The sequence below is a fragment of the Sprattus sprattus genome (assembly GCF_963457725.1).
Source record: "Sprattus sprattus genome assembly, chromosome: 2".
Lineage (NCBI taxonomy): Eukaryota > Metazoa > Chordata > Actinopteri > Clupeiformes > Clupeidae > Sprattus > Sprattus sprattus.
In genome coordinates, this window is record NC_137921.1 from 23,783,688 (window position 1) to 23,808,870 (window position 25,183).

Here is a 25,183-nt window from a genome sequence, read left to right on the forward strand (position 1 = left end):
TTAGTTGTGTGGTCAAGTGAGCTAAGGCTTGTATTCCTACTACGGTAACGTTAGCTATCCTAGCTGTGCGGGGCTATGCAAAGGTTGCTTATACTGAAAGAATGGTTAACTTGTTGTGGCCGATAGCGTGAGTTAACATTAACCCGTGTCCTGGGAGTAATGATTCATGAGAGACCTTGAATCATTAGGTTAACTGAAAAGCGTTTGAGGATGTAGCTGTTGTAGTGTGCTCAGTTTTCGAAAACTAGACTGAAACTAAGAAGGATAACTATGACTAAATGTGACTAAAACTAATATGCACTGAATCTAAAATAGCTGCTGAATCTAAAATAGCTGCCAAAATGAACACTGAGATGTATTAATTTTGGCAGCTATTTTAGATTCAGTCTTAAGACAAAAATGCATATTAGTTTTAGTCACATTTAGTCATAGTTATCCTTCTTAGTTTCAGAAGAGGTTTTTCATGGTTGCTAGCTCTAATCAGATGTACTATAGGCTTATAAGAGAAGACTAACTTTTTATGCCAACGAACACCAATAACTAGAACTAATTTGACAGACTATAAACCAATGTGATACACGTGCTCTCTAGCTATACAGTAAAAGTGTTGCTTACGTTTGATACTAGACCTACAGTCTAACTCTAACTGCATTAAGTCTAACATATAGGCCTATCTTACAATAAACTTTAAGTAAAGCTGGCTATGTAACCGCATTCATTCCAATATTGTTGCAGAGATGTTTCCTTTTACCAAGATAGCAATTTCAACAATTCACTTAGCTCAGTAAGCCAGTATAACGAAACTCTGAGATACCCTCATATGTCTAAACGTCAGTGGAGCCAAAATATAATGGTTGAGCTTGGTTGCTTGCTAAAATATATTGGAAGAAGGCCCCACTACACTGATTGAGTAGATGTAAATACATGTTAATTCATAGGCACTTGTTCTCTCTGTCACAGAGCAAGCACACTCTCGCAGTTCGTTCACGAAACGCATTCTAGTTTATTTATTTATTTATTCCGTACGTTTTTCTTGCAGCTAACTACTCCTCGCCTGATTGAGCTAGAGACGCCATTCAAACACCAAAACGTCCAGCTCGATCCGGTGCAAGCTGCTATGACTTTTCGTGGCGGTACCCCTTGGCACTCCTTTTTTATCCCTCTTTTTCATCCCCTTTTTTCTCCATAGACTTGCATGGCAGAGCTCTGCCATTATGACGTCATAATAGGGTCATTAAACTGGCCTGCAGCTGTGCTTCTCACTGACACCGCCAAATCCAAGGAACGTCATTTTCTCTGTCCCTCTCAATTCAACTTTGAAAAAGAATAAGAGGAACCGTATTTCTCTGTCCCTCTCAATTCAACTTTGAGAAAGAATAAGAGTAACTACAGTTTCTAACCTAGCTACCGTATTTCCACTTCGTTAAGGTGAGTTGAATGGAAGCATTTTCAGTGTACTGACTGAAATTTTAATGGAAACTGATAGTTAGCCGTAGCAGCTAACATATAAATTAACGTTACGTTAACGTTGGAGACGACATTTTCCGTAATTCAAGTTGTGAAGTAAACCTTTGAAGTAATTCATGAATTTAGTTGTGTGGATATAGTGAACTAAGGCTTGTATTCCCACTACGGTAACGTTAGCTGTGTTAAGCAGAGCTATCCTAGCTGTGTTAAGCAACTGTAACATCTGAGTACGGGGCTAAAGGCTAACTAACACTACGTAACGGGAGTATCCACTGGCAGTTTCAGCTAGCCGTAACGGGGGATCATTTTCCTTAATTCAAGTTGTTAAGTAAACCTGTGAAGTAATTCATGAATTTAGTTGTGTGGTCAAGTGAGCTAAGGCTTGTATTCCTACTACGGTAACGTTAGCTATCCTAGCTGTGCGGGGCTATGCAAAGGTTGCTTATACTGAAAGAATGGTTAACTTGTTGTGGCCGATAGCGTGAGTTAACATTAACCCGTGTCCTGGGAGTAATGATTCATGAGAGACCTTGAATCATTAGGTTAACTGAAAAACGTTTGAGGATGTAGCTGTTGTAGTGTGCTCAGTTTTCGAAAACTAGACTGAAACTAAGAAGGATAACTATGACTAAATGTGACTAAAACTAATATGCACTGAATCTAAAATAGCTGCCAAAATGAACACTGAGATGTATTAATTTTGGCAGCTATTTTAGATTCAGTCTTAAGACAAAAATGCATATTAGTTTTAGTCACATTTAGTCATAGTTATCCTTCTTAGTTTCAGAAGAGGTTTTTCATGGTTGCTAGCTCTAATCAGATGTACTATAGGCTTATAAGAGAAGACTAACTTTTTATGCCAACGAACACCAATAACTAGAACTAATTTGACAGACTATAAACCAATGTGATACACGTGCTCTCTAGCTATACAGTAAAAGTGTTGCTTACGTTTGATACTAGACCTACAGTCTAACTCTAACTGCATTAAGTCTAACATATAGGCCTATCTTACAATAAACTTTAAGTAAAGCTGGCTATGTAACCGCATTCATTCCAATATTGTTGCAGAGATGTTTCCTTTTACCAAGATAGCAATTTCAACAATTCACTTAGCTCAGTAAGCCAGTATAACGAAACTCTGAGATACCCTCATATGTCTAAACGTCAGTGGAGCCAAAATATAATGGTTGAGCTTGGTTGCTTGCTAAAATATATTGGAAGAAGGCCCCACTACACTGATTGAGTAGATGTAAATACATGTTAATTCATAGGCACTTGTTCTCTCTGTCACAGAGCAAGCACACTCTCGCAGTTCGTTCACGAAACGCATTCTAGTTTTTCTTGCAGCTAACTACTCCTCGCCCGATTGAGATAGAGACGCCGTTCAAACACCAAAACGTCCGGCCCGATCCGGTGCAAGCTGCTATGACTTTTCGTGGCGGTACTCCTTGCCACTCCTTTTTTATTCCTCTTTTTCCATCACCTTTTTTCTCCATAGACTTGCATGGCAGAACTTTGAGGCATTATGACATCATAATAGGCTCATTAAACTGGCTTGCACCTGTGATTCACTGACAACTCTCACTGACACCTGCGCACGGTTCCTCTTCTCTCTCTGTCCCTCTCCATTCAACTGTATAACTAGGAATATTAAGAGACACCTTCCATACCAGGGCTCTACTCACTCATGCATACTCACTCATGTTTACTCACTCGTGCATACTCACTCATGCATACTCACTCATGCATACTCACTCGTGCATACTCACTCATGCATACTCACTCATGTTTACTCACTCATGTTTACTCACTCATGCGTACTCACTCATGCGTACTCACTCGTGTTTACTCACTCGTGCATACTCACTCGTGCATACTCACTCATGCATACTCACTCATGCATACTCACTCATGCATACTCACTCGTGCATACTCACTCGTGCATACTCACTCGTGCATACTCACTCATGCATACTCACTCATGCATACTCATTTGTGCATACTCATTTGTGCATGCTCATCCAGCAGGGAGAGCTGGAGAGCTGACACCTGCCCCAATTCCAAGGCACTTGTTCTCTCGGTCATGGCCGCAACAGAGCAAGCACACTCTCGCAGTTCGTTCACGAAACGCATTCTAGTTGTTTTGTTGTCAATTTATCTTAATTAGTACGCCGACAGAGAAAAAAAATCTCCTTTTCCTGAAAGCAGTTTGTCGCCACAATCGCCCTTAAGGTCCGCCACCACTGGTTTGAACTTTGTTGTAGAAATGAACAGAACAGAACATACGATGGGGTGTAAACATCAGTGGTAATGGTAGTGTTGCATGCTGGGTGTGTGATTGTGTGTGTGTGTGTGTGTGTGTGTGTGTGTGTGTAGGGGTGTTAAAGGTGTCTACGAGCGAGACACGCAAGTATTAGGCTAGAGTGATTAACATTTAATAACAAATAAACATAGTAAGACTGACGGAGGAGATTAGAAAATAGTAAGACAATAGTAACCATGAGTGTGAATACAGGTCACTAGGAGTAGTATAAATAGCAGACAGTGAATCCCGTTGGTTATCATTAGAGGTATATAATGTATTCGGTTAAGCAAGTAAAACTGTCGCAACCGACGATATCTGCGGGAGGGCCGGTTGGTTATGGACTTAGGCCGTCCCATCGGTGCCTGGGTGGGCAATTTATCGTGGGCTTTCTGCTGGGTGAGGGCCTAAGGCAGTTGCCTAGTTCGCCTTAATGGTAGGTCCGCCACTGTATATATATGAGGTAAACCTTGATAATCTTTGAACCATACATGATAGCACCATGGGGCTTGGACTATTGTCAATGTATTAGCCTATTGTCGATTTTGATTTAAAGTGGAAGCAAAATGATAACCTCAAGCATATCCTCCATTATTTATGAAATGTAAGAAAAGGGGAAAAAAAAGACTTTGATGTCTGCTAATACGGTGATAGATAAGACAGACTGTGCGCGCGCAGCGCGCAATTTTTTTTGGGGTGCACCGAAGAGCCATTTTGACCCAGGAAAAACCCTGGATGACATACTGAACATATTTAATTTTAACACCTCCTCTTCATAATGGTTCCAAATACTTGGTATTCCAAAAACCGATATAGTTGCATTGACTTACACCAATGTTTGGAACTTTTGAGCTGAGCAAACAATTGTTCCATGTAAGTCAATGGGAGTGGTGCAACTTTCTTTATTATACGGCGCTGACATAGCTCTCAGCTGCAAACATACAAATATGTGACACATTTGGTGACTTTATAATTACACAGTGCCTCCAATGCAAGAAATAAAATTTTTGTTCCATGGTAACTGTTTAGTGAATGCAGGAAGGGAAAAACCAAGCCATAGAGTTGAGCAGCCTTATGTAATAACTGTGGATAAAGCCATAATCATTCCAACACTCAATTGCTATAGAAACCTCACACAGATTAGACCAAATATATATATATATATATATATATATATATTAAAAAAGAGTTTTATAACGCAATGGACCACCCGTCTGTGGAAAACACAAAGGAATGCATATATGTGTAAAAGAACAGAAGGAAATTCTGTGGAATTCTATGTTTACTATAAGTTTATTTCATGATGAACTTTTGCATTTGTTGAATGGATCGTCGCTGTGTATCTTTTTGTAGTCTATCCCCTGCCTTGTCCCACAGGGAATCAAACCATTCTTCCATAGGTTGAAACTCTCATGTAGCTTGCATAGAGTAGGAAAAAAGAGGGACCTCTGATGCTGCAACACAATCACACTTTGCATTTTATCGCTGAAATGCCTCTGTAGTTGCTAAATAAGGCCCACTCAGATGTGTAAGATATATTCAGAAGAGCTCATAACGAATTGCATGATAAACCTCTTATTCTGACCTTTTCTAATCAAAAACTCTATGTGTGTGTGTGTCTTTGTGTGTGTCCAGACGCCCCCTCCACAGAGCAGCAGGAGCTGTTTGTGCAGAAGCTGCAGCAGTGCTCCATGCTCTTTGACTTCATGGACTCGGTGATCGACCTGAAGAGCAAAGAGATCAAGCGGGCCACGCTCACCGAGCTGGTGGACTATGTGTCCACCAACCGTGGGGTGCTCACCGAGCAGGCATACCCCGACATCGCACACATGGTCAGTTACACTGCTGTCTGTTTCTATTTTGTTTGTCACACGTGTGTTTTCTTTTTCTTTCCTTGATTTTTCTTTTATTAAAAGGTTAAAATGATGTGGCATAGCATAATAGGCACAATATTTGGAATTGTGAGAAGGAGAAGTGGGGCCATGGTTGTTTCATCAGTTGTGTAGCAAATTATTACGTTATTGGCCTGTTATGTAATAACTGAGCCAATAATGTAATAACTGAGGTATCACTTCATTTTATCTTCAATATCTGGACAGAAAGTGTCCCACCTAGCCTTAATATTGCATCTTGCAACAGATGCTTAAATATCCGATCTTACAGATACCCCTCAACCCCCCCTCAACAGGAGGCCTTACAGGAGCAATTAAGAGTCATTTTGGATTAATATGTCACTCTTAGGGTTCTGTTATAGTACTCTGTGTATCCAACTCTGTGACCATGCAGGCGCTTTGATGGGGTCTTTCTAAGTTCTGCGTTGCAGTTTTCAGAATGGTATTGCAATTTACTGCCGGAACGCTAGGGGTTGCCACTGCACGAAAAGCAAGATTATCGGGCCCGTAAACGCTGTGATACAGCCGCGAATGATCACCATTCCTGGCTGATCGCGTACATTCCCCCGAAATATCCGTCTGCCGCATACGAACGGAAATTCCCGGGAAGGAACCTGCGAGGGGAGGGGGGCCGGTGTGTTTAGCATTCTCACCTCCCGCTGACAAAGGTGCGAAATGCTCTTATTAGCATATTGACTGTCAGCAGTCTAGCCACACACACCCTGCTGCAGCCATTGGTTGAAAACGAGAAGGAATTGAATTAAAACGTCTTGTGATGAGACAGAATGAGATTCTGTCTATAGGTCAGCTTTCAACTGACAAAACGTATCCCCTCCCATTTACAGCTATTGCCCCATAAAAACGAAATTAAAATGTACACGATAATAATTTAATTAATATTCTGTCTTTGGGGTTTTGCTCCGGGGTTATCACATTTCTTGATTAGCTCACCGTTTTCAGAGTTCTGTCTTTAGGGTTTTGATTTCGGGGATTTCACGATTCTTGCTTTGGCTTTCATTTTCAGAGTTCGGGGGTTGCAATGTACTTTCGAGGCTGTTCCACTCATATTCTTGAGATTCACTTTTGCCTTGTGATTATACAGAGTCGGGCTTACTCTGATATCGAGATAGTCATTTCGCAACTTGGGACATGTTTGCCACTCGTAAATATCTAACCTGTGACTTTTCAGGTAGATTTTAGGCGAGCTTCGTGAGATTTGAACCTGTGCTCTTCAGGTTAGTGGTACTTTGTACCTAATGGTGCTGTTGCTAACCGCTTAGCCACCTTTGCTGGTAATTTTCTAGCTCGTCAGTGCGACCAAGTACCTGGATTATCATTCCTCCCTCCTCTGGGGTATTTCTCTTCTGTTACTGGAGCGTGCGAATCGGGAATTGTTTTGTGGACTTATGTGACGTTTTAATTATGTTCACGTAAAGGCGCCCGAGGCAACATTAGAAACTTTAGACTCGAGTCAGAAACAGAAACAGATTTATTGTCACGTAGGTATGCGCCTACCTGAAATAATAAACGTTAAATTTCTAGTCTTTTTTACACGTAGTAAGTTTCAATAACACCATACCATTACATATCGACATTCATAGTGGTGTAGTTGTCCCTGGAGAAGTGGGTACTCTTTATTTATTCATACAGCACAGGATAAACACCCTGTTTTGAGAAGTGGGTATACCCAATGCTGACTGAAAAATAAGTGGGTATATTCCGTATACCTGCGTATATACTGGACTACACCACTGGACATTCAAGGAGCAAAGATGCGACGTCGTTGTGTGGTGAGAACTGATTAAAAAAAAATCGCCTGCCTTCTGTTTTCTGGCTTAGCATGGGTGGGATGGGGAAAGATAACACCTTTCCATCCAGACGCAAATTTAGCTAATCGGAGTTAGCTGTCTTTCAATGTCTCTTGTCGAATTATCTCACATGTTTATGGTGGTATGTGTTTAAGAGTTTTAACTTAGGCTATGTGTAATGTTCCTAACTTATATATTATTATTTCACCTTAATGTTCTTTCGTTTCTGGCATGTAATTGTACAGAGTCAGGCTTACTCTGATAAGTCATTAAGAGTCGTTAACAGTTGTTAAGCAACTTGGGCCATGGTTGCCACTAGTGGGGATCGAACCTGTGACTTTCAGGTTTTTTAAATCAGTGAAGCAGTGACGGGGTGCCTCCCCTGGCGGGGGGGGGGTTGTTGGTTGTGTTCAATCCAGGTCAATTAAATTAACATAACAAAACCTAGGCCTGGCCAAGGGGAAGGGGTGGGGGGGCTTTCACACCAATGTGGGCTTCTACGGCAATACACAGGGTCGGAGACTGTCGTAAATCCCACATTTCATGCAGTGTGCGGGAATTATCTGACCGTCTCCATTGGTCTCAGTCGCCTCGACTGGTAACATTTTTTGGAGGTACACGTCGGGCTACCATCAGGGCCGGATTAAGGCAATGGGCTTTAGGGGCTGTAGCCCCGGGCCTCGCCACCAGGGGGGCCTCAGGTTGCCCGATGTCGAGTGAGTCAACGGCACCGCGCATAACATTAGAAACATTCAGAGTGAAACAAATTATAATGCGCGAAAATGTCCGGTCAAAGAAAGCACGAGAGTGGGGCCAAAAAACTTGTCCGTGGACCGTGACCCTCTAATCGCAAAAGGCCTCAAGTGCAAAGTAAGACTGAAGAAGATAAATTCACATTTCTAAACTTTGCTTTGGTTGGCACCACATCGCATTAAGACAGGGATAAACGCTTTTAATAACGTGCTTTCAAATACGATGATGCCGGTAACAAGCCAGGCTTCCCGGTTCCATCTAAATAGGCCTAATAAAACGTAAATTCATCAGCAATTGAAGATGTATGAGTTCTTATCCTCACGCATATCGCTGCAGATAGGCTAATTCATTGAAAATTGTAGACAAATTATTTGCAAGCCAGTTAGACATAGCTAAGTGAAATGATTTAGCTCAGCTATAGAATCTTCCATTTTCGCAGTCATGGTCAAATGTAGAGGTTTTCACTGAGGTTTTTTGTCAGATCAGCAGGACTAAATAGGTTCTACGCTCAATCCAGTTTGTGAGGTATTGCGCATTCCGAGATAAGGCACAGCTGGTCGTTGCCTCATCGTCTTGCTGTCTTCTGTCTGTTTGAACAGGACATGCGCAAATTCAGCGATTTTGATTATAAAACTGCTCGAAATGATTGGAATCATGCAGAAAATACATTTATATCACAGACCAGTAGAAAATATGTATTTCCTTTGATCGTTATTTGTTTTTTTACTTTAATGATGACAGGTGAGGCTCTGTCTCCCCTGACCGCACGTCCGTGCTCTCGCATAGAAATGTGGGCGCGGAGCCAAGCTGTTGCTTCACTAATAGGCAAATGCTTAATCAATTCGTTATTTCATTCCCTGGCTATTTAGCCTTATTTTTGCTTTTGAATGAATGGAAATATGTATACATTTACATTATTGGTTTATTATTGTCTACAGTGTAGTCTACTACACACATACATTTTATCCTTGGCTTTAAACTGATCATATTTATAGAGTGGTTCTGTGGACTTTAAAGCACTGATGTGACAGTGCACCTGGCGTGGGTTTGTGTGCGTGTCATGATGTGCGTCGGGGCGATATAGGGGCCTCATCTTGGTAATTAGCCCCAGGCCTCAAAATGTCTTAATCCGGCCCTGGCTACCATAAGCGGAGCTTTACTTTTACTCTAGGATTCTCAAATCGGCCAAAACTGTGCTAGGGCCAGTCTGATCTACAAAGAGAAATTAAATTGCTTGCAGATTCGGATTAAAATTGAATAACTGAGCCAATAATTACCAATATTTAAAAGCTCTTGAATTAAAGAAATCTGTAAATTCCATAAAGGTATTGCAGTAATCTTATGTGATGATGTATCTGTATTTTTGTGTAGTTCGCACATAAACACATGTCATTACCACTAGCCCTATGTACTGGGCACCTCTCTCTTTCTTAGGGTTAGCCTATTTTTAGGTCTTTAGTCATTACATTTTTAATTCAACCTCATTCAAACAGAACTCTTTTACTGAAGGCTAAGTAACTCTGAACAATTCTGAACAAACTCTTAACTCTTAAACTGTCATATTTTCTCAGTGGAACTTAGGCTGGAGGCAATGCTCAATTTCAAATGAAAAGTTACTAATTTACTAATGTACTAATGTAAATAAAATAAAACATTAACATAAAATGTACTACTACTTTTTCCAAGATATGTCCCTAATTTTGAACTGCCCGAAGGCTACATGCCTTAGAAGAATCCATGCCCTCATCCAGCAGCTGTCCTTACTAAACAAATCTCTTAGACGCATGCTAAGGCCACTGTTGCGTCCAGCGGCCTTGTAGAGCTTCATAATGCTGATTGAAAAGTCATTATCTTTATCCAAGCGAAGGCTCTCAGCAAGTGATTTTCTTACATACAGACAGGGGTGGAATGGGATACATCTCACGGAATAAATGTGAGACTTGGTTGAATGTCCCAAGCATAGACATGTCTTGTTTTAGAGAGAATTCTATAATTCGTGATTAAATTTCATTTGGCAAGTATTGAGCTCCCGGCTCATTCCCAGCATCCACAACGTCAACCAAAGGAGACAGAGAGCCAAGTTCGGTGTCAGACAGAGGGACAGATTGAGAGACTATGCATCTCTGCCTCCTGAATGGCTTGAATGTAAGGGAGGGTAGGTCCATCTAAACTCACATGGAATATTCCTTGACAGTCCTACATCGCTGCACTGACCAGCAGCTAAGTATTTCAGTAATGTCACTGGAGTAAATATTTGGAGGGATTATCTTGATGATCTGATTAGTTCCGATGGGAGACAGACCCGCTATGTGTAGGATTTGCTCTGTAGCTGGACAGGAATGCAGCGGTAAGAGTGCTCAGCTGAGTTTCCAGCCCTTAATTAGCCTCCCACTGGAAGGTTTCACCCAAAGTGAGCTCCACACACACACACTACGTGTTTGTGGACACTGTGAGAAATGTGCATGTATTTGTGTAACGGAAAGAGAGAGAGAGAAACAGGGAGGGATCGATGAGAAAAGAAGGGAAAATACCATACCTCATTTTCACAGCTAAAAACAGACTGACAGACTTTCAGTAAGGGATTCTTGCCTGAATTGACTCTGTAATGCACCAGGTGGTGCTGAGGTAGACCAACAGGTTGTGCCACCTTTGCTTCCATGGGTCATGTGGAGCATTGCAAAAGTGATCCCCCATGCTCCATACCTCCTGCTGCTGTTTATATAGAGTGGTTGGGAACAAAGGGATGCTTTGAGTTACCGAAGCAACAGGAGGAAGAGTACAAGGAGGAGAGGAGCACAACGTGACTCATCATTGCTCAGTGTGGCATGGTAACTGTTGCTGTGAATTACGCTATGGCATTTCCACAAGGGATTGAAAGTTGAGTGGAGGGGTTAGGGTAGGTGGGGTAGATGATGATGATGATGATGATGATAAAGATTCTGATGATAATGATAATGATGATTTGGGGAAGAGCTGGAGCAGTGGGTGGGATTGCAGGGCTCTCAACATTTCTGAATCCATGTGTGCACAAAACAGCTTTGATCTCAGCTTTATGGTGCATGGTTTTGCATGGAATGCTGGTGAAGCAGAGGAATCTGGCATCAAACACAATTCGACTAACTATTTCCTGACGGACAAATCATAATCAACAACTCATTCTTTCAGCCGTCAAGGTTTTGCCTCCAAATAGCAAGTGAAAAGAGCAGAAAAGGCGAATAAAGGAGGGAATTTTAATTCACATTTCTGATAGCCTGTCGGACTGGGTATTGATTGTCCCAGGATTGATAATTGTCCCCTGTCCCTGACCGATCCCACCATAGATGCATAGGCCCTTACCTGCGTAAGAGTTGGCTCTCGTGAGGTCACTTCCTGTTGCTGGGCAAAATGCAATACAGCAAATTAGGGCTCTGAAACTAAGATGGAGGACAAGAGTCTGACCATATAATTTAAAAGCAAACTCTTGCAATTCTATGTGGCTGCAAAACCCCCATTTTGCCTGGTATTTCTTATCTAACCACGTACCTCCTAGAGAATATCTTGTGAATTTGTCCAATTATGCCATACTTTCATACAGATTCTGCAAGCACCTCCAATGTGCCAGTGTATTTACAATTTCTTGTGTAATGTACCTCTAAAAGACTTAAAATTGTGTGTGTGTGTGTGTGTGTGTGTGTGTGTGGTTTTCACTGTCAGTAAAGGAAATCTGATCCTGATACATTTACTTCAAGTAGGTGCCCATGAACTGTCTGTGAAGCAACTCCATGTAATTGGGTTTTCCGAAGAGAGTGCTATGTTTTTTCAGAGGCGTGTGTAGGTTTGTGTGTGTGTGTGTGTGTGTGTGTGTGTGTGTGTGTTTGTGTGTTCTGAATGGTGCTCAAGTGAGATTGCGCCGAGGCTGCCCAGGGCGTCATGATGACCAATTTGTTCTCCCTTTCCACCCTGCTGCTGTGACATTCACAGCATTCACTCATCCTCCTATCTCTCTTTCTCTGTTGTTCCATATCTGTCATCCTCCCTCATCTCTCTCTCTCTCTCTCTCTCTCTCTCTCTCTCTCTCTCTTTGTCTCTTTGTCTTGTTCAGTTGAATCCAATCTATCTTTTTTCACAGTAGTGAATGAGGCTCACTCATATATACACACACACACACACACACACACATCAGCAAGGGCTGTCCTTGATGAACTCTGGCATCTCTATCAGTTCATTTCATTTACATTATTGACTATATGAATTCCATTAGACCTCTCCTCCCCCGCTCTCCCTTCGTTCTCTTTCTTTCTCCTCCCTCCCTCACTTCTGTCATTCTCTGTTTGACATTGCTTTTAAAAACAGAGTGATGACACTCAGTTGCATTATTGAGTCCTGTCTGCAGAAGAATAACTCATAGTAAGTGTGTGATTGCTTGCGCGCACACAAAAACAAATGCTCACTGAAAGCCTGACAGTGTGATGATGTTATGAATGAAAGTCACTTCATAAAAGTAAAAGAAAAAAAAAATTTGAATCAGTAATGGTTTACTTTTCAGTCTCTTTTTAAAGTTTGTAAATGTTGGAATGCTTGATATCTACATATAATTAAGTAAACTCAGCAAGTATCTGTTTGGCCTGTTTTCCTTGTTTCCATGACGGCCTAAACCCAGTGCATTACACTCGCCCCCAAGTGACCCCTCATCTGGCTTGAGCGTTAGACTGCACTTGCGTCATTCCTGGTGGGGGGTCATGGGTGACTAACCTGATGTCACCCAACAGCCTAACAGAGGCTGGGTATCTTCTGGTCCCTGACAGCTTTCTACACACATTCACACATAAACATACACGCACTCTCTCTCTCTTTTTTTCTTCTTTTTTTTTCTCTCTCTCGTTCTCTTTCTCACGCACGCGCGCACACACACACACACACACACACACACACACACACACACACACACACACACACACACACACACACACACACACACACACACACACACACACACATTTTATGTACTTTATTTGATTCCACATTACAAGTTAATATCATTTTTTTAGGAACCAAATGTGATGAATTATCCAACAACTATTTGACCAACAAACATCTTGTTATGGGAATGCATCATTAAGGGTACAGGAAACATCTCCTTTTCCAGATGAACATGCTCCCTATAACAGTTGATATTGAGCAGTACTTAGCTAGCTGTCTGGCCCTTCTTTTACTTAGTCCACTGATGTTAAGTCCACTGACCACCAGCCTATGCACATGGCCTAGACTGCCAAAGACAAGAACAATGAGGACACATTTGTAGCCACAGCTTTCAATGGCAGATGTTAGAGGATGGTATTTCAGTTTTTTTGTACAATAGGATTCCTCCATGAACAGGTCAAAGGCACAGGCTACTTCAAAGAGTCTGGCTATTTTTTCATCTTGTGATATGCAAATGATGTCTGGTGTGTTGGGAATTCCTGAAAAGCAGTTTGTGGATGAGTTAAACCAGTGGGACTTGACAGAGGTATGTTTGTATAGTTGTTCCTGAGGAGCACAGGGGATCTGGGCAGCGATGAGGTCCACCAGTCTGTCATGTCTGGCAATATACAGTCCTTTGTAGGAAGGGCAACTGTTCATGATGTTACTGACTCCAGATGTTGTAGTGGGTCATGTAGCATGCATAAGGGGGAATGACTAGATGGAAACCAGAGGGAGAGATTGTATTTTGTGGGGAGAACCTGTAGGCGTGCCTTCACACAGAAGATGAGTATCTCATCACTGATGGTGGCACACACACACACACACACACACACACACCTCTGTCCTTGAACTTCTTTGGGGAACTGCAGTGACAGATAAAAGGCTTTGTTGTCAGGAGGGTGTCGCCATGGTCTCTATCCCGTATCTGTGGCAGGATGTCCGAGGCATCTAATGAGCCTAGCCCGGATTATAGGTGTGTGTGTGTGTGTGTGTGTGTGTGTGTGTGTGTGTGAATTAGCACGTTTTATTTGCGTCGGTGCACGTGTGTGTCTGTGTTCTTGAGTGCAGTTAAATCACTGAGTGTGTTTGGCTGGATGTTCCATTCTGTAATGTTACTGTTTATAACCATGATCTTGGTTCTTTTGACCTGCCTGTTAACCAAGATATAATGTGAGGGTGGTCAATGTTACACTGTCAGTTTGTCAGGGCATTATGACTTGTGTCTCATGTTACAGGCTACTGCTGTTAGCTGAAATGTTAGCCGTGGTTGAGCATATCCTCATTAACCAACAATGCATTTGGTCAAACGATGCTATAAAGTGGAAGCAGTTGGGGCAGCCCTGTGTTTATGAGATGATGATGATGTGGGTAGTGTAACTGTCGACAGATGGGAGAGTTTCGGGGCTTAAGTGTGGTGGAGTCTGTAATTATGTTGGAATGTATGATCGCTCTGCCTCAAGGTACTAGGTGTGGTTCGTAGGTCAAGCCTCTCATTCTCCTTCTCATCTATCTTTCTATCTCTTCTCTGTCTCTTATCTTTCTACCACAAGGCAGAAGGTGTCATTTATTTGTCCTAGCCTTCTCAGTCTATCAAAAACCCACACACTTTTCTCTGTCTTCTCTGTGTGCCTCTATACCTCTGGTTCTCTTGACAGTTATACCCTGACATTGTGTTACATGATAACGTAATGACAGACTTACATTTTCGAGTATGCTGTATGCCTCTTTTCTTTGTGTATTGACATGTCTCCTCTCTCTCTCCCTCCCTCCCTCCCTCTCTCTCTCTCTCTCTCTCTCTCTCTCTCTCTCTCTCTCTCTCTCTCTCTCTCTCTCTCTCTCTCTCTCTCTCTCTCTCTCTCTCTCTCTCTCTCTCTCTCTCTCTCTCTCTCTCTCTCTCTCTCTCTCTCTCTCTCTCTCTCTCTCTCTCTCTCTCTCTCTCTCTCTCTCTCTCTCTGCCTGTCTCTATCTATCCTTATCTCATTATCACACACACACCACAGCCAGCAGCCTGTGTCATGTCACTTTGCCATTTCCGGTTTCCAGCTGCCAGTTGTCTTGGCAGAGCCGGGGCCAGTGGAGCGAAAGCCTCTGTGTGGGTACTGGGCACCCGGCTCCTCTCGTCGTACCGCCCCCCCCCCCCCCCCCCCCCCACTCCGCTCAGCCAGGAAGCAGCAGGAGGCCAGGCTCTAATGAGCTCTCTGGGTCCCCTCTCCTGCAGAGTGATGGGCTTTAATTGGCGCTCCCACAGCACAACATGGCGCCCAGTTACACAGTGAAGTACTGTCACCGAACTGGAGCTGCAGGTGGAGGCTAAAGATAGTTACTGTTGAGGTACTATGGTTACTACTTCAATTAGGACCTCCTGCTGGCTAGATTCTATGGCGGTTTTCAGTCTGCATAGCTGATCGATGCTAATTGTTGTGTCAAAGTCATAATTATTGAGGCAGATGTGGTTATTTTTGAGTGCCATGACATGAACGGTGTGAATGCATAAAATGCACGTCTGTGAGTTTTTATAAGGAATCTCATTTTCCTGCAGCAACCGATTGAATCTGCACAGACACAGTATTATATAGCAGGCAGCAGTTCCCCTCGCATACATGTTGTATGTGTTTGCCATCCTATGAAAGATGTCCAAGCCTGAACATGGTTGCAGTGGTCACACATTACATTTACAATTATTAATTTGGCTGCTTTTATCCAAAGCGACTTACAATACAGATAGGGATGCACGATATTGAATTTTAGCCGATATCCGATATGCCGATATTTACAAGCTCATTTTGGCCGATTGCCGATGCCGATACCGATATATACACCTCAGCTTTTTAATTATTGAAAAGTCTCTCCTGTACTAAAATGAATCTGTTATTATGCTAGGGTATTGCTGTAAATACAGGACATTACAAACTTGATTTGTATCATTTTAGAAATAGACGTTCACTCATGAAACTGAAATGGTTTCAAATATGGCAGATTTATTTATATTTTCACGTCACAATTTTCATACTTGAACAGTACCTCCTTGAACTTGAACAACTACACTCTGGAAATGCAGCTTGCCTTACTTGGCAAGCTAACGTTGGTTAACTGACTTACTGTTTAATAACGTCCCTTCTAGGATTTCTAGACTAATCTATGTAACGTTATTGCCAAGTTAGCTGTATAAATTCCATAAATGCAAAAGTGAGCCATGTACAGATAGTGTGGGCTTGTGACATAATGTTTCACATCCCGGAAATGAGGTATCATCAACTTCTCTGGTGTCACGTAGCATGCAAGCTAACAAGCTAGTGTTGTCTAGCTAACTCCGTAACTTATTAACGTCTATTAGCGCGACAGGTAATGTTGTAAAGCGTGGCACGCGGGTGGTCTGCATCTACGTTATGGCCAAGCTGCATCTCCTCCTTTTAGTCCTGAAAGGTTTTCTGACAAATAGGCATTTTGTCATCATCCTCTGATACTGTAAAGTAGGCTACTGCCACACAGCCGACGCTCATAAACATTTGCTTCGCGTGCGCATTATTTACACGTCACCTTATCGGCCAGGTATATCGGCAGAAATTTCTCATATCTGCAGATACCGATAATTACGTTTTGAAGCCGATATCTGCCGATACCGATGTCTTGCCGATATTATCGTGCATCCCTAAATACAGATATTGGCTGCAATCATGTGCTCCTCGGATGGTTGGAGGCGTTCTTCCAACTTTGGTGTTAAGTCGAATGTGGAAACAACATGGACGCTACAATCAAAGTGTGATGTATGTTATAGCTGTTTTTAGTATTTGCGTGACAACAACAGGCAAAGGAAATGGATGAAGTGAGCCATGAAATGAATAATTCTCTTTTTGCTCAAAAGTATGGCATTGGGTGTGTTTGAGAGATAGACGTTCACCTTGCAAGTGACAAAACTAACATTTGCCAACTTGTCATTAAAATCACTTAGACACAATAGTCCATAGTGTACAGCAAAGTGAAGACACATTCTCTGATGTCTTACCACCACTGTTATTCCGACTTGTACAGAGCCCCTTAAATCCTGTGATTTAATTATTTTGTGCACACAATCCTGTCAGTATATACATACTTAACATACTGTATGTCAACCTGAATCTCCCCAGTTCTCATGAGAAAAGGGCTATAATGTTTCTGTAATGACAGTCAGTCTGGGATGGTCAGACTGTGAGAGGAGCTTAGAGCCCAGTGGGGGTGCAAGGGCATTCTGTACACTCAGCTCTTTATAATGAATCTCATCATTGCCACTGGCCGTAATCCTCAATTACTCCACCGGACGAATGATGGAGTGATATAACATCTTCAAATGCAATTAATCAAATTATTTATTTTTTGTCACTAAATATAGTCTATACCATTTTAGTTTCTCAGTCAAATCAGTGCAGGTGCACGTTACGTTTATGCTAGTCCTCAAGAATAACATTGTTTTAATAATTGAATACTGATCCAAGAAACAAGATTAAATTGTATCATGAGAGGTCTGATAATTCTCACCTGGTAGTTAATTACTGCTGAAGCAATTGACAATTGATTGAAATCCATGAAATTCCATGAGCCATCCCCACAGCTCACACAGATTCACAAAAGAGAACACATGCAAGCAAATTGCTATATTTGAGAGGTGTTTCGTAAGCTGGTTTTGCTTTCTTAGAGATAAGAAGCTGTTCAGTGATGCTGAATATTAAAACATTGTTGACTAGTAGCCTTAAACTGCTACACAGATGTAGTGAGCCGCACAGTGCGAACAGGGACTTGTAATTATTTTAGTATCCTATTGGAAGTGAAAATCCATGAGATTCAGTGTCACATACGTTAGACATGAGAAACATACTGATAGAATGTACACCTCCCCTCTACTTTAAGTTGCTTTGGATAAATGTGTATGTTAATTATATTAATGTACATGTAAATTACTCTAGCACCACTGTGTTAAAAGAAAAGGCTGGTTGAATAGCAGTATTGTTATCGCAGAAGAGACAGCTTGCTCATGGCATGTGGGTGATGGGATGGCTGGATGAATCATAGGTGTAGAATAGTATAGTTGGGTCATAAGTGTTCCACTTCCATGTTCACAGCTTCCTACTTCTCTAGGGGACCTAATGGCCCCTTTTGAAATGGATACCATTCAATAAGTGGACCTATGCATTTTGTATCCAGTGCCGTTAATAATGATCATAGAGGATATCTTATCAAACAAGAAGTGTAAAAGACTTGCCATGACAACAGTGACCATAAGATCCTGTAGATGTTTTATCATAATATGTAGATTGGTTGACCTTGTGTTGTGTCACAACTGTCACAAGGGTTGATTGAATCTGTGCAGGTGTCGTCATACCACAGGAACTGGTTGAATCTTAGGAGTTGTTGCCATGACTACACAACGTCTGGTTAATTTCTGTCACTTGACTACAGAGAGTGTGAGGTTGTTTTATTTAGTCGGAGCCAGCTTGTGGAAGTGCAACAGTCGGCAGGAGGGGCAGCCATAATGGGCTGCAGCATCAGCAGACTCGTGACGAGACTGCGCCGACAGATTCCAGACCCTTAAAATAGAGGACCAGAAAAAAGACTGTCTACGAGGAAAAACCCAGAGGAAAATTGAGGGGAGGGTTGGGTAAGGGAAAAGAAGTAATGCAAGCAGTAAAAGAGGCAGAGAGTACCTTGTTACTGCTTCCAGTACATGGGTCATGCAGTGGATGGCAGTGTGAGGAGCATAGGTCAGCTTCTGTCAGTAAGGTTCTGGCTAGGTTAGCTTGTAGCCAGGCCTTGCTACCAGGAAGTTAGCTCTAACTACCAGCACCAGGTTCTGAGCGGTTTTGCTAATTATTAGCTTCCTGGTGCCAGTATCTACTTTGCCATAAAACAAGCAATAAGTTCTTGTTCACTCTTATCGTGACCAGCTTGCTTCAGTATGTGTAATATAATGGAAGATGGTTGAATGGAAATTTTACCACTGAATTTTGCAACTCTCATATACAGTGGGGAAAATAAGTATTTGAACCCCTAGCAAAACTAACTGACAAAAATGACTTAGTACTTGGTGGAATAACCCTTGTTGGCAAGCACAGACGTCAGACGTTTCTTGTAGTTGGTCACCAGGTTTACACAAATCTCAGGAGGGATTTTGGATCCTCCAAATCTTTAAGGTTGCGCTTTCAATGGGAGGGAATGAGGTTCAAGCCCAATATTCCATGTTACATGGCCCCATCCATAGTCCCTGCTATGGTGGAGTCGTCCTGTACCCTTGGCAGAGAAACAACCCCAAAGCATAATGTTTCCACCTCCATGCTTGATGGTGGGTATGATTTACTCTTGGGGTCATATTCAGCATTTCCCCCCCCTGTCAAACACGGCAAGTCGAGTTGATGCCAAAGAGCTTGATTTTGGTGAAGGGGGTATCTTGCATGGAGCCCCAGACCTAGAGCGATTAACATTTGTTTGGTGTTGCTTCCATTTACGAATAATCGCACCAATAGTTGTCTGCTTCTCACCAAGCTGCTTGCCAATGGTTTTGTAGCCCATTCCAGCCTTGTGCAGGTCTACAATCTTATCTCTGACGTCTTTGGACAACTCTTTGGTCTTACCCATTGTGGTGAGGTTGAAGGTGTGAAGTATGATTCTTTGGACAGGTTTCTTTTATAAACGTCACCAGTTGAGATCTGGTGTACCTTGTTAGACCTAATGAGTACTATTCTGTGAGCTTCTTCGGTACATAACTGGTCATTGTGAGCCAGAATTCTTGCTGTTTGCTTGGGAGGTTCAAATACTTCTTTTTTTGCATCAAATGCAAATAAAGTCATAAATGTTATAAAATGCAGTTTTCTGAATTAGTTTGTTGATATTCTGTTTCTCACTGTTAAAATACACCTACCAATACAATTCTAGATCACACATTTCTTTGCAAGTGGCCAAACTTGCAAAATCGGTAGGGGTACAAATACTTATTTTCCCCACGTTGCTGCCCATGTGGGTAGTTTTAGTGAAAAAGGAAACAGTAAAAATTAGTAACTTGTATATAAATATCCCACTCTATTATTAGCTTCAGTGACTTCTTACATCAGGCCATTTGATGAGTCTTTCACAGTCAGTGGTGGAGGACTATGTGAACTTTGACTTCCTCTGGTGACTTAAGTGAAGTGAGGGTACCACGGTTGAGAACTTGTTTAAATACACTGTGGCTGATCTCATTATTAGGGGACAGCTATCTTGCTGTTTTAAGTGCAGTTTTTGTGGTTGTCTTGCATTAGAACTTCCAACGTAGTTTATTTTTTTTACTGGAGGGATTTGATAGTCCTTGCCAGTTGTTTTAGTTTACTGCTTTCAATTTAAGGACTTATATGTGGCCTGTCACTGATACAATTTCCTGTGGTTTACCTTAACGAGCACAGATCTTCTCCCACGTTTGACATGTTCGGCTTATACTTGCCTAAGCCAATGTACTGGATATCATTATGTTTAGCTCACTGGGTCGTGCTGGCCATTTGATGTCATGATTCAGGGTAACTTGAAGCATCCTTTAAGAAAACCCATGTTGTGTATCTCTCACTCACTTTCACTTTCACACACACACTCTCTTTCTCTCACACTCACACTCACACTCACACTCACACTCACACTCACACTCACACTCACACTCACACTCACACTCACACTCACACTCACACTCACACTCACACTCACACTCACACTCACACTCACACTCACACTCACACTCACACTCACACTCACACTCACACTCACACTCTCACACACACACACACACACACACACACTGACGTATGTAAGCTTGGCAGAAATGTTTGACAAGCAAGTTTGCTGCAATTCCATCTCCCCCTGCAGGGTTCTGGGTCAGAGAGTGCCCAGGCTGGAGTGTAATTACCCAGTGGTGTACGTCCAGATGCTTTCGAAACCAGATTTTTTTACCTCGCCAGGGATAATTAGCCTGAATGCACAAAAACACAGGGCCGCGCGCTATCTTTATCTTTATTTTTGCTAAATATAGAAGATTACCGAGGAGGGGGTAGTTGGTGTGGGGGTAGTTGTTGAAGTTGGAAAAACATTACTAGAGGCTTGGCTCGACATACAGAGCAGTGACGGATGGATACTACTAGAAAATCCCTTTTTTATTTTTCACTCATCAAGTCCCTGTGTAATAAAGGAAGAAAAAACCCAGTGGCCTTTTGATCCATTCAGTGTTTATTTCTCCCTGTGATGTTTGGTGGCAGAGCGCATTACATAAATGTGCCTCTTTCTCTTCTCTTTTTTTTTTATCCAGTCCTAAAATCATTCTCATTTGCTGGATGACTGCAGCCCTGTGCAGTGAGCCAGAAATTAGTCTTTTTGAGTCTTTTTCTTTTTTTCCCCTCCTTCTCTCAGCCTCCTGAGGAGGAGTGTGCCAGGGACTCCTGCTCTGTGGGCAGGCCTTCTCTGTCCATTCAGTTGCCTGTCTGCTCCACTCAAGTTTGACGTTTTTCTTCTTTTGCTTTTTTCCCCCTCCCCTCCCCTCCCCTGTGCCTGTCCACAGATCTGCACCAATATTTTCCGGACTCTTCCGCCCAGCGACAACCCAGACTTTGACCCAGAGGAGGATGAACCCACCCTGGAGGCCTCCTGGCCCCACATACAGGTTAGCCTTTCCTTTTAAATGCATTCTGTAAGAGATATACATGCTTTTATCCAAACCTCACTTTTTTTGCCTGTCAAAAGTATGTTTCAAACGCATTGCTATTACAAATTGCTATTGCTCATCACACAAAGTTGTGGCTAGTGTTTTTACTCAAGGAGGAGGAAGACTTTAGGACGCCATGTTAACACGACACGATTTGTCCCCAGCTGGTGTACGAGTTCATGCTCAGGTTTCTGGAGAACCCGGACTTCCAGCCCAGCATCGCCAAGAGATACATCGACCAGAAGTTTGTGCTGCAGGTGAGGCCGACTCCCTTACCTTCTCTCCAAGCTCTGAAGTCTGACACTGATGAGATGTGTAGACCAGTGGTTCTCAACCGGGGGTACGTGAAGGTAGTTCAGGGGGTACTTGAGATTTTTAAAAAGATATATTTAAAATAAGCCTCCATTCAAAAATCATTTAAAAATACTTATTATACGGCTCTTCAGAATGTTCCAAAATGTACGTTGATTTGTATGGGCCATATGTGGGTTAAATGTCTGCGTTCGCAGGTTTGTAATTCCTAGATATTAACTGCTGCGGAAAGTTTATCACCGCTGTCATTGGCAACGGGTTTTTTGCTTCTAATTCACCTTGCATATCATTCCGCAAGTAACGTAGTTAACGTAGTTAACGTAACGGAAGGTCATTGAAACTTGAAGTCAGAAGGTGGATTGCTCAGCATTTGCGTGCAGAACTATTTTTTCTTAGCGGAAATCACGAAATGGCAACAAACTCATTCAAAAGAGGTATTCTGGAGGAATGTCTTCTATCGTTTTGGCAAGTAACTGTATAATAAGCGCGATTTTTTTCGCAAAAACATGGGAGCTGAACACACACAACTGCTGCTGCACACAGAAGTGCGTTGGCTCTCTCGAGGGAGAATACTCAAACGGCTGTTGGAATTACGATCTGAAGTACAGACCTTTCTGATTGAGCACAGATCCCCCAATGCCACACAGACTGGCTTGCAAATATGTGCTATCTGGCAGATATATTCAGCAAACTGAACGAACTGAATATGTCTGCAGGGAAAGGACATCAGCATTTTAAACCTGTATGACAAGGTGGGAGGCTTCCTGAAGAAAGCAGAGCTGTGGAGAAGAGCCTCTGCACAGGGGGATTTTACCTGCTTTGGTGCAGATGGATGATTTTCTCTCTAGTGGGAATGTGGACAGAGCTCCAGTCCAGTTGGTCATCGTGGGACATTAGACCAATTTGATTACATTTTTTAATTTTCAATTTCCTACTTTCCTGACATGGAGGAGAAATCTACACAGCTGGATTGGGTGAAAAACCCATTTCTCTTGTCCGAAGCATGTGGAAGCTCTGTCACTAATCAGGAAACACTCATGGAAGTGTCATCTGATCGTGGACTCCAGATGAAGTTTGCCACATCCACACTCACACAGTTTTGGATGTGTGTGAAGCAGGAGCACCCTGACCTGGGAGAGAAAGCTTTGGAGCAGTTACTACCCTTTGCCTCCACATATTTATGTGAGGCCTCCTCCTCTGGAATGACTGTGATCAAAACAAAGCAGAGAAACAGACTGTGCCTGGAGAAGAGCTTGATCACAGCAGTTGCCTCCTTGCCACCAAGACTGACAAAGATTTTCAGCGAAGCACAAGTTTCTTACTAAAATGTAATTGCAAACGCACTCAGTTCAATACAACAATATTCAATGTTCAATCTTCAGTGCTGACAGTTTAATAAATCAGACAATGATGGCATAGCGCTGTGTATAAAAAAATGTTCAATCAAAAATGCTTTGCGCTGGTTAGGGGGTACTTGGCTGAAAAAATATTTCACAGGGGGTACAATACTGAAAAAAGGTTGAGAACCACTGGTGTAGACTAAAGACTTGCAATTCTGGCTCTGCTAAGACTGAAACTCACACAGAGATGGTGCGGGATTAAGGGAGAAAGTGGGAAAGAGAGATACACAGAATACAGAGTGGTGAGAAGATGTGGAGATTAGAGAGTAAATTGGGGGAAGGGAAAGACAAAAGGAAAGAGAATCAGAAAGGGATGACAAAAGACAAACAAATGGTGAGAGATTGACTGGGAGCAAAGGAAAGAGATTGCCTGACAGACAGGGGGCAAACGATGATCAAAATTGACAAGCCAGGTAATCTGAGGAACTGAAATTGACACATGCCATAAATTGACCACATTCAAAGCCCAAACAATAGCCTTGCCTCATGGCAAACCACTTCCTTCCCTGCAGTGGTGCAAATGGACTTTCACAACCTATTAGAGGCTGAGGAAATATTTGTCCTGGGTGTCACTGGCGCACAGACAGACCTGCAAGTGTGATGTTTGCCCACTGCCCACGCCTGTTTCTTAGAAGAGCTCAAATTGATGCAGTCCCTTTAAGTGTACAGTCCTCGATTCTGGCGAAAGGTTGTTGCATCTTATCAAATTAGATGAGCAAGAGATCATACCCAAAATGGACAGCTAGAGAACTGTTAGAAGCCGTTTGTTGAATTTGACAAAGTGTCTTGGATTAGAATTGTGGTCTGAAACTTTAAAATCAGTGAAACCGGACTTGGTCACCAGTGAATATCATAAGGCTGAATTCACTCTGGTCATTTGGAGGCACTGGTGGAAACTGTAGTCTGTGTCCCTTGATTCATTGGGAATGAGTAGCTGGCTTTGTGCACAGGTAAAGGCCCTAGCACAGTACTGTCATCTCCAGCTCCAGAAGCAGAAGATTATTAAATCCCCTCATGCTAATTAGCTATTTGTCAATCCCATTTCCCTCGATCAAAGCACTGTTTTGAAAACAGTTGGCAGTCTGTTCATGCGAGACACCAAAAGGTCACCTACTCACAGACACCAACAGAAGATGTGTGTGATTTGTTTTGTGTTTTTTAGTTTTTTGTTCTTCAATTGGTGTTTTGATTTATCCTGCCCTGAGGTTGACCGTGAACTTTGGCTAACTCTGACTGTTTTCCGAGTGTCTTTGTCGGTCCTGCACTTTTTTCTGTTTTCAACGGGCAGATTTAAAATAAATAAATAAATAAAAATGTAATCAAGAGGCCGCAACAATACATCAAACAGAGCAGCTGTGCCAATGCATAATTACTTGAAACAAAATGGCCTCCCCCAAATCCACAAGCTAGAGGTCTATGAGATGGGAGGAAAAAGTTGTGTTGTCTCTTTGATTTCTTTTAGGCTCATATTTCACCAAACCAACAAATGTTTGAGGTTTATTGTATTTTAAAGTCTCATGCAAGAGTAGGGTTAAATACACTGCTGCCTGTTGCATAGTCGTGTCAGAGTGCATTAACAGATGTACTCTATTGGTTTCCTGTAGTGATGGACAGAAATGATG

General features: G+C 42.2%; 1 protein-coding gene across 2 annotated transcripts in view; it reads left to right on the forward strand.

The window, feature by feature from the left end:
* ppp2r5a (protein phosphatase 2, regulatory subunit B', alpha isoform) overlaps positions 1-25,183 on the forward strand; it is a 71,858-nt gene that overhangs the window by 30,330 nt on the left and 16,345 nt on the right. For both annotated transcript variants that reach the window (XM_080832179.1, XM_080832180.1), the window contains exons 2-4: positions 5,408-5,604; positions 21,706-21,807; positions 22,014-22,106. In XM_080832179.1, the coding sequence (XP_080688305.1) occupies positions 5,408-5,604; positions 21,706-21,807; positions 22,014-22,106 (392 nt within the window). The remainder of the gene's footprint in view (positions 1-5,407; positions 5,605-21,705; positions 21,808-22,013; positions 22,107-25,183) is intronic.